This window comes from Camelus bactrianus, chromosome 1 (genome assembly GCF_048773025.1).
Source record: "Camelus bactrianus isolate YW-2024 breed Bactrian camel chromosome 1, ASM4877302v1, whole genome shotgun sequence".
NCBI classification, from domain to species: domain Eukaryota; kingdom Metazoa; phylum Chordata; class Mammalia; order Artiodactyla; family Camelidae; genus Camelus; species Camelus bactrianus.
In genome coordinates, this window is record NC_133539.1 from 57,608,805 (window position 1) to 57,620,015 (window position 11,211).

Consider the following 11,211-nt stretch of genomic DNA (forward strand, 5'->3'; position numbering starts at 1 on the left):
GGATGGCTCAACATACACAAATCAATAAATGTAACACACCATGTTAACAGAATAAAGGATAAAAATTATATGATCATCTCAATAGACACAGAAAAAAAGCATTTGACAAAATTCAACATACTTTCATGGTAAAAATCTCAACAAATTATATATAGAAAAAATGTATTTCAACATTGTAAAGACCATGTATGGTAACATCATACTCAACAGTGAAAAGCTGAAAGGTTTTTCTCTAAGATCAAGAACAAGGCAAGAGTGCTCACTCTCATCATTTCTATTGAACATAGTACTGGAAATTCTAGCCAGTGCAACTGGGCAAGAAAAAGAATTCAGTGACATTCACATGAGAAAGAAGAAATAAATTTTGTCTCCGTTTGCAGGTGACACAATTTTGTATAGAAAACCTTAAAAACTTCACTAAAAAAACCTGTTAGAACTAATAAACTCAAAGTGCAAGATACAAAATCAACGTACAAAGTCAGTTGCATTTCTATTACTAACAATAGGCTATCAGAAAGAGAAATAAGTGAAATAAGCTACACAGATAAAGACAAATACTGTATGACATCACTTGTATGTGGAATCCAAAAAAAGAAAAAAAGTCAAACTCATAGAAACAGAGTGTAGAAAGTATGCCAGGAGCCAGGTGTAAGGGAAAAAGAGGAGCTTATTGGTCAAAGGGTATAAACTTTTAGTTTTAATGTCAATAAGTTCTGGGGATCTAATGTACAGTAAGGTGTCTATAGTTAATAATACTGTATTGTATACTAGAAATTTCCTGAGAGAGATCTTAAGTGTTCCCATCACATACACACACACACACACAAACAAAATGGTAACCATGTGAGGTGACCAATGTATTAAGTAACTTGATTATGGTAATCATTTCACAGTGTATATGTATATCAAAGCATCATGTACACTGTAGAGATATACAAGGGTTTTTTTGCTAATTATACCTCAATAAAGTTGAAAAAAATTCATCTGTATGTGTTGCATTGAATTACATGTATTGGGGAAATAAGAAAAGTATTAGAGGATGATTTCTATCAGAATAGATTTTAATTTTTACATTTTTTAACTTTTTTATTGAGTTATAGTCATTTTACAATGTTGTGTCAAATTCCAATGTAAAGCACAATTTTTCAGTTATACATGAACATACATATATTCATTGTCACTTTTTTTTTCACTGTGAGCTACCACAAGATCTTGTATATATTTCCCTGTGCTATACAGTATAATCTTGTTTATCTATTCTGTGTATACCTGTCAATATCTACAACTTTTGAAATCCCAGTCTGTCCCTTTTCACCCCCCTTCCCCCTTGGTAACCACAAGTTTGTATTCTATGTCTATGAGTCTGTTTCTATTTTATATTTATGTTCTTTTTTTTTTTTTAGATTCCACATATGAGTGATCTCATAAGGTATTTTTCTTTCTCTTTCTGGCTTACTTCACTTAGAATGACATTCTCCAGGTCTATCCATGTTGTTGCAAATGGCATTATTTTATTCTTTTTTATGGATGAGTAGTATTCCATTGTATAAATATACCACATCTTCTTTATCCAGTCATCTGTTGATGAACATTTAGGCTGTTTCCATGTCTTGGCTATTGTAAATAGTGCTGCTATGAACATTGGAGTGCAGGTGTCATTGTGAAGTAGGGTTCCTTCTGGATATATGCCCAGGAGCGGGATTACTGGGTCATATGGTAAGTCTATTCCTAGTCTTTTGAGGAATCTCCATACTGTTTTTACATTTTTTTAATTTTCCTTTTTTGTATATTTTATTTGAATTACTTGTGTATTTAAGTATAATGGTATAAATCTAGTGTTAACATTTAGATATTGCCTATATCTTTTACCTTTCATAATCCCAAAATTGAATATGGCTTCACTTAATGGTAGATGAGGTTTTTATTTTATTTTGGTGGTGGGGGAGGCCCTAGGCCTGTGCATGTATGTTGTCCAGAGATGGGACAGGGAGAAAGAAGTACTACCAGAGAACTGCTGAGAAAGAAAGGAAGACTTGGGTCCAGGGCTGCAATTTTTGCTAGAAAAGTTGCCCCCCACCCCCATTTTTTTTCAACTCTTGGTTGGGTGGTAACAAAGAGCACGCTCAATCTCTAACAATAGATAAGTTGGGTGTCAAAATCTAAAATACCATTTTCCAAGCAGAATTTTAAAGCATATGGTCACAAAAAAGTTAGCAGTGATTATTCCTGGGGAGTAGGATTAAAGAAACTTGAGGAGGGGCTAGGAAAGAGCAATTTTTGCTTTTCCTTTTGTACTTGTAGGGGAACTTTTTAAATAAAATGCTTTGAATGCTGTAAATGTGTGTTTAGTCTTATTTATGCCTCATAAATAGTTTTTTAGAAACTCACACATTCAAATTTTATTATATTTATTTAATATTTACAGCTCATATTATTCATCTTTTTTTTTTTTTTTTTTTTTTGGAGAGGGAGGTAATTGTTTATTTATTTATTTACTTGGTGGAGGTACTGGGGATTGAACCCAGGACCTTGTGCATGCTAGGCATGCACTCTACCACTGAGCTATACCCTGTCCCCTTACAGTTAGTATCATTTATTTAACCTTTCTATTATCTTTTCTTTTATTTTCAGAACTGATGGCAGAGGCTAGTCTAATGGACCAGATGAGTAGTTGCGATAGTTCATCAGATTCCAAAAGTTCATCATCATCAAGCAGTGAGGATAGTTCCAGTGATTCGGAAGATGAAGAGTGCAGATCCTCTCCTTCTGATCCAGGGAATTATATCTCAGGACATCCTACCATGTCTGCCATGCCACAGCCCAGGATTCCTGAGATAGATGCCAGTCATAATAAATATGACAACAGTGGCCTTCTGATGAATACTTTAAGTAAGTATACATAAGCGTGAGTAACTGGAAAAGTAAGAATTCACAGTGGAGCCATTATGGTCTAAAAACTGGATAAAAAGGAAGACTTCTTTTTTATTCATTTGACAAGATTAACCATTACCTTCTTATTGAATTATTCATTTTTTTTACTCTGTGGCATAACGCCTTATTGGTGTTTCTCCTATCTTTCTAGATACTTTTCTGTCTCTTCTTTGCTGGTTTATAATTTTCAACTCGGTCATTGGAGCTGGGGTTCCTCAAGGTGTAATTCTAGTTCCTTGTTTCTTTTTATTCTATTTTCTTTCCCCAGATAATCTTCATACTTCTATTTTGGTTAATACTTATGTGTAAATAACTTGTAAATTTGCATCTATGACCAGACCTCTGACCTCTAGGCACATAAATCCAACGTTATCTCATGTTAAAAGACATTTCAAATTCACTTTGTCCAAAACCATTTTATAATCTTTGACTAACTGTGTTTCCTTCTAGTGAAAGGCAGAATTCATCTAATTATGCAAACCAGAAGCCTGATTGTATCCAAGGGTTGACTTCCTCTCCCTTTATATAGTTTAGTCAATTTTTCACCAAGTCTTATTTATTTTACCTCCTTAATCTCAAATTCATCTACTTCTGTGCATCTCAACTACTGTCACTGTAGTTAAACCTATTATTTTTTTGCTTTAAACTATGCAGTGACTTCTTAACCAGTTCACCTCTTATCAGTTCAAACCCATTTTTGATCACTAAGTACATTGCAGCCATGTCAAATGTATTTTGCATAATTCAAATATATTTTGTCTCTCCTACTTTATGCTTTTCAGTAGCTTATAATTTCTTTTAGGATAGAAACAAAACATTTTAACATTATGGTCTTGCTCCTTTTGTTATAGCAACATTTGCCTTCTTTTTGTCACCATTCTCAAATACTTTAACCTACCCCAGGGCCTTTACATGTGCTGTCCATTCAGCCAGAAGCACTTTCTTCTTTTCATGTGTTAACTTTTTCTCCTTAAGATTACAGTTTAAGGTTTACTTTATCAACAAAGACTTTCTTGACCTTTTTGACAGGGTCAAATCCCTCTTGTTATAGACCTTCAGAGCAATGTCTTCTTTATATCAGTTGTCACAATTATACATTTATATTTGTGTGATTTGCTTTCTTCTAAAGTATAAGTTCTGGAAGGACAGTGATCTTGTTTATGTTGCTTATCATTGAATACTAGTACTAACACCTAGCACAGTACCTGATATATAGTAGATGCTCCATAAATTCTTTTTAATGAAGGCATGCAGGCTGATACTCTGGGGGAGAATGGGACTTTCTGTTTGGTTAAAACTAATTTCACTATGTTAATTAATAATGATAAAGTGAGCAGCTAGGAAAGACTGAATAGCTGTAGCCTAATAACAGAACTAAACAAGGGAGGAGCCACAAATGGGTGGTAGAGAGTTAATATAAAACTATGAGTTAATTAGGGACCAGGAGAGGTCTTTTGAGCTTCTAGTTATTTGTCTTTAGTGCTATTATCCCTAACCTGAGAGGTGAAATTTTAGCATCTGATTTCTTGAATGGACAAATGACGAAAGTTCAATTTACCAGAGGGATAAACAGTTATGAATCTGTATGCCCATAATAATACACCTTCATAATCTATGTACATATATTAAAGTATGTAGTTACATATGTGTGTATACTTAAAACAAAATTTGACAGAAATAGGAGAAACTGACAAATCTATCATAATAGTAGATTTAATGTATCTCTAATCAAGCAGATAGAATTTAGTAAGGGTATAAAATCTTCAAACAACATAATTAACATGCCCATTCTAATAGTAAATACACAGAATCTTACAGTCTAAAAAGGAAAACTAGGCATTCTTTTAAGAATATAAATATAAAGCATTTATAGAAATTACTTTCCATTAGAACAAAGGAAATAACACATTTAAAAGAATTAATATTTTATCAATCATATCATATGACTATAATACAATGAAAATAAAAATAAATAACAAAAATAATTTAAAATACATGCTTAGAAACTGTCAGAGCACATAGACTTAGTGACTTACATGTTAAAAGGAAATTATAATGAAATTATAAAATATTTATAAGTAAGCAGTATCAGAAATATCTCAGCAGTTTGGGGGTACACCTAAATGGTGCTTATAGACCTGGAGAATGTCATTCTAAGTGAAGTAAGCCAGAAAGAGATAGAAAAATACCATGTAATTATCACTCATATGTGGAATCTAAAAAAAAAACAAAACAACAACACACACACACACACACAAATGAACTTACTTACAAAACAGAAACAGACTCACAGACATAGAAAACAAATTTATGGTTACCAGGGAGAAAAGAGAGCGGGAAGGGATAAATTGGGAGTTTAAGATTTGCAGATACTAACTACTATGTATAAAATAGATAAACAAGTTTCTTCTGTATAGCACAGGGAACTACATTCAATATCTTGTAGTAACCTATAGTGAAAAAGATTATGAAAAAGAATATATGTATGTATATGTATGACTGAAACATTATGCTGTACACTAGAAATTGACACAACATTGTAAACTCACTACTACATTAAAAAAAATCCAAAGAAAGAACATCTTCCCTTTCTAAACATAGGCATATTTTAAAAAATGATATGGAAAAATTAGCAGTGATCTTGTTATACCAGTAATAACCACTTAGGATTTCTTTTTAAAAATTAGTGAATTTCTTTTCCTGATACATTTTATCCAAACTGTAAGTTTCCTAATAAGAGGAAATAAATTCCTTTTTCTTTTTTTTACTGTTACTGCAGTCATCTCATTTCTCAACCTTTTCAGACTCAGAATTCTCTTTAATAACATACTATGTTATGGTATTATTATGTTGAAATGAATTTCATAGCTAAGTATCATCTAGGCACATACATCTTTGATAATAATTAATATAATAAGACAAAATAAAAATAGCATATATTCTACTTTGAAAATGTTCAGGTATGACCAGAAGACCTAACAAAGTGCCAGAAAATTGCACTTACTTTTAATGAATAAATTTGAAACTAAGAGAAGCAAGACAGCATTCAACTCGTATGTCGATAATTTTTCTTTTTATTTAACTTGTTCAAATAAGGGCTGGAAAAGTATGTACATATATATTCATAGAATTGCATACGCAGAGAAGTGTTGAGGTACTATACTGCTGATCCAAATACAATGAGCAGCATTGATATCACTGATGTTTTCAAAAATGATTAAAAAAAGAAAATCCTTGTAAAGTTCTAAAAAAAAAGGTAAAGTCTTTCAGTTTACATGATAGTTGCATCCTTGTAAGTTTCAGAGAATTTTAAATCTGTGTAAAAGAATACTTTTTAAAAACACCTCTGTTGTGGTATAATTCTTGTACAGTAAGCTACACATATTTCAGATATACAATTTGATGAATTTTGATAGGTGTATACACATATGAAACTACCACCACAATCAAGATAGCTAACATTTCCATCATTCCCCAAGAGGTGCAAATTTTGAACTCCTGATTTATCCCTTCCCACCCCCTTTACCCACTGGTAACCATAAGTTCCATAAGTTTGTTCTCTATGTTTGTGAGTCTGTTTCTGTTTTGTACATAAGTTCATTTTTGTCCTTTTTTTCAATTCTACATATAAGCCATATCTATTCTACATATAAGCCATATTTATCATATGGTGTTTTTCTTTTTCTTTCTGGTTTGCTTCACTTAGAATGACAATCTCCAGGTCCATCCATTGTGCTGCAAATGGCATTATTTCATTATTTTTTTTGGCTGAGTAGTATTCCGTTGTGTATAAATACCACATCTTCTTTATCCAGTCATCTCTCAATGGACTTTTAGGTTGTTTCCATGTGTTGGCTATTGTATACAGTGCTGCTGTGAACTTTGGGGTGCATGTGTCTTTTCGAATTATATTTTCCTCTGGATATATGCCGAGGAGTGGGATTGCTGGATCATATGGTAAGTTTATTTTTAGTTTTTTAAGGAAATTCCATACTGTCCTCCATAGTGGCTGCACCAACTTACATTCTCACCAACAATGTAGGAGGGTTCCTTTGTCTCCACACCCTCTCCAGCATTTATCATTTGTGAACTTTTTAATGTTGGCCATTCTGACTGGTGTGAGGTGATATCTCATTGTAGTTTTGGTTTGCATTTCTCTAACAATTAGTGATGCTGAGTATCTTTTCATGTGCCTGTTGGTCATCTGGATATCTTCTTTGGAGAGATATCTATTTAGGTCTTCTGCTCATTTTTTTTAATTGGATTGCTTTTTTAAAAAAATATTAAGCTGTATGAGCTGTTTGTATATTTTGGAAATTAGTCCCTTGTTGGTCACATCATTTGCAAATATTTTCTCCCATTCTGTAGGTTGTCTTTTCATTTTGTTGATGGTATCCTTAGCTGTGCAAAAGCTTTTAAGTTTAATTAGGTCCCATTTGTTTATTTTTGCTTTTATTTCCATTATTCTAGGAGCTGGTTCAAAAAAAATATTGCTGTGATTCATGTCAAAGAGTGTTCTGCCTATGTTTTCCTCTAGGAGTTTTATAGAATCTGGTCTCACACTTAGTCTGTAATCCATTTTGAGTTTATTTTTGTGTATAGTGTTAGAGAATGTTCTAATTTCACTCTTTTACAGGAAGCTTCCAGTTTTCCCAGCACCACTTTTTTAGCTCTAGCCTCTACCTTGAGCTTCAGACTCATATATCCAGTTGCCTGTACCATATATACTTGAATGTTTATTAGCTATTTCAAATGTACCATGTTGAAAATTGAACTTGTGATTTTTCTTACAGTCTTGTTCCTCTGGTGTTTCTCATCTCAGTGAATGATACCACCATTTATTCAGTTGTTTAGACCAGAAACCTTGGAGGTCATTCTTCACTTTTCTCTTTCTCTCATGCACTAAATCCAATACTGTTGATAATCCTGTAAGCTCTATCTTCAAAGCAAATTATAAATTTGACCATTTAGCATTACCTTCACCTGGACCACCTGAGTCTAAGCCAATATTATTTCTTTTTCTTTTTTCCCCAGTTTTATTGAGATATAATTGGCATACAACAGTGTATAATTTTAAGGTGTACAACTAATGTTTGACTACATCCATCATGAAATGATCACAATAGATTTAGTGAGCATCCATCATTGCATATAGATACAGCATTAAAGAAATAGAAAAAAAATGTTTTTCCTTGTGATGAGAACTCTTAGGATTTACTTCCTTTTATAACATACAGCAGTGTTAATTCTTTTCATCATATTATACATTACATCCCTAGTACTTATTTATCTTATAACTGAAAGTTTGTATCTTTTGACTACCTTCATTTGATCTCCACCCCCAACCCCCTACCTCTGGTAGCCACAAATCTGATCTTTTTTCTATGAGCTTGCTTGTTTGTTTGGTTGTGAACTATAATTGACCTATAACACTATGTTAGTTCCTGGTACACAACATAGTGATTTGATATTTCTGTATACTTCAAAATGATCACCATGATAAGTCTAGTTATAATATGTCATCAATTAAAGATATTACATAGTTATTGGCTATATTCCCTACACTGTACATTTCATACCTGTGACTCATTTCTTTTATAACTGAAAGTTTGTACTGCTTAATCTCCCTCACCTATTTCTCTCCTCACCCTACCATTCTCCCTTCTGGCACCTATTTGTTTTTTGCATTCATCACTCTGTTTCGGCTTGTTCATTTGCTTTGTTTTTTGCATTCCACATATAAGTGAAATCATACAGTGTTTGTCCATCTCAAAGCCAGTATTATTTCTTGCGTAAGAAACTACATAGGCTCATAACTGCTCTACTTGATTCCATGTTTCTTCCACACTATTATAGCCTATTCACTGATATGCGATAGAGTTCAATTCAGTTGCCTGCTTAAAATTTTCCAATGAATTGAATTCCCATTACATTTCAAACAAAATCTGAAGTTTTTTTTTTAACCATGACCTCTACAGCATGGTCTTTAGGTATCTTTCTGACCTATTTCCTACTGTTCTTTTCTCATTCATTCCACTCCAGCCACAGTGGTGTTCTTGCTGTCAGAGAACACAATAAGCATGCTTCTACCTTGGAGCATTTGTATTTTCTGTTCCTTGAGCCTGGGCAGTTTCTCCGCCTCCATATTTTCACAACTCTCTCTCAACATTTGGATCTCTGTCCAAATGTTCTATCTCAAGGAGGCCTTCCTAACTGCTCTGTCTAAATAGCTCCTTCCACCACTCCCCTACACCCATCTTCATTTTTTCATAGTACTTATCCCTACTTGAGATAAATATTACATTATATGTTTGTCTACTTGTTTACTATCTGTCTCCCCATTTGGACTGTAAGTTCCATGACTATAACCACATGGATGTATTACAAAAGAATCAATGTGAGTTACTCTTAACATATACTACTTAATGATTTTGGCTGAAACTTTAAAAAATTATATAACTTTATTTCATTCTTCAAAATAGAATGATCTTCTAAACCACATTTTCTTCTCATTTCCTGATGTAATTAAATCAGTGGTATAAAAAAGAGGTGATGTTGGTATATGAAAAAAGATTAAAATAGATGTCAGTTAATACTAAAACTATACTGAAGATTGATGGTTTATTTTTTTCTTTATAGGCAGTATTATTTGAGTTACTAATGATGTGACTAAATTATAGGATAAGCATCTATGATTATTAAAGACAAAATACTGGCCAATGAGGATCACTTTGGGGTTATATTTTGCATAATATCTATGTTTTCCAAAAATATTCAATATTAAAATATTGTTACAGTGTTGCTTTTTTTATTTTAGGAAATGATTTGCAGCTGAGTGAATCAGGAAGTGACAGTGATGACTGAAGAAATATTGAGCTCTAAGTATAAATTTACAAGACATGTGATAATTTATTTTATATTAAGAATAAAAATTCCTAAGACTGAGGAAAAGGAATCTTAACTTTTGATGATAAGAAATTAAATCCAGTTCAGAGTTTTTGAACTCTGGTTCAGTTAATATTACTTTTTTTCCCTTACCTTTTATGAGTACCAGCATTTTCATTTGTTTTCATTTAATCTTAAAACTTTTATGAAGTTTAACAGATAAGAAAACAAACCCAGAGGTTAGGTAACTTGCCCACATATTGTTAGTTAACAAGTGGCAGATCAGGTGTTCTAAAGTTCAAGTTCAGTGTTCTTTTTTTACCACACTGCTGTTTTCAATTGTGAAATGTCAAAATTGTTGATTTATAATAAATGTCCATTGTTTTAATTATATCTCTGAGCCTTTTTATCTGTTGCTTCTTAAATTTTAGTCGAAAAGTAAGTTATAACTTAGGGTAAAGGTGAAGCTAAGTAATTGTTTTAATGAAACAGTTGTTCTCTTATCTCTCACATATTTTATCATGTTCTTTTATCTCTTAGATATTTTTATTTTATTTTGCTTTTGAGGTAAAAATAAGCAGTTGTGTTAATGAGATACATAATTAATATTTATACCTATAACATTTTTGAGTTTGTAGGAAATGATAAATATTATAGTTGAAAACTACTGACCAGCAGCAAGGTCTTTTTTTTTTTTAATTAAAATTTTATTTTTAAGAGCAGTTTTAGGTTCACAACAAAACTGAGCAGAAAGTACAGAGGATCCTCATATACCCCTCTTCCCACACATGCACAACCTCCCCTACAATATAAACATCCTGCACCAGAGTGGTACGGGTTTTTTTTGTTTTGTTTTGTTTTTTACAATTCATGAACCTATATTCACACATCATCACCCAAAGTCCTATACATTAGAGGTCACTCTTTGTGTTGTACGTTCTGTGGGTATTAACAAATGTATAATGACTTTTATCCACCACTGCAGTATCATACAAGATAGTTTCACTGCCCTAAAAATCCTGTACTCCGCCAGTTCATTCCTCCACACCCCAGCACCGGCAATCAGTGATCTTTTTACTGTCTCCTTAGTTTTGCCTTTTCCAGAATGTCTTATAATTGGAATCATACAGTAAACAACCTTTTCATATTTACTGCTTTCACTTAGTAATATGCACTTAAATTTCCACCGTATCTCTTTCATGGCTTGATAGTTCATTTCTTTTTAGCACTGGATAATATTACATTGTTTGGATGTATTATTGTTTATTTATCCACTAACTTACTGAAGGAATCTTGGTTGCTTCCAAGTTTTGGCAACTATGAAAAAAATTTTTATTCAACTTCACCTCTTACTATAGGAAGTTCTGTAGTTATTTTTTTTTTTTAATTCTTAAG

At 32.5% G+C, this 11,211-nt stretch overlaps 1 protein-coding gene across 2 annotated transcripts in view; it reads left to right on the top strand.

Moving 5' to 3' along the window:
* Nucleotides 1-10,209, top strand: part of EAF2 (ELL associated factor 2) — a 38,381-nt gene extending 28,172 nt beyond the window's left edge. Inside the window, exons 5-7 of one of the 2 annotated variants that reach the window (XM_074364478.1) lie at nt 2,632-2,889; nt 6,769-6,888; nt 9,749-10,209. In XM_074364478.1, coding sequence (XP_074220579.1) covers nt 2,632-2,889; nt 6,769-6,888; nt 9,749-9,795 — 425 coding nt within the window. In that variant the 3' untranslated portion in view covers nt 9,796-10,209. The remainder of the gene's footprint in view (nt 1-2,631; nt 2,890-6,768; nt 6,889-9,748) is intronic. The other variant, XM_010970888.3, reaches the window with a different exon arrangement.
* Nucleotides 10,210-11,211: the final 1,002 nt, after the last annotated feature.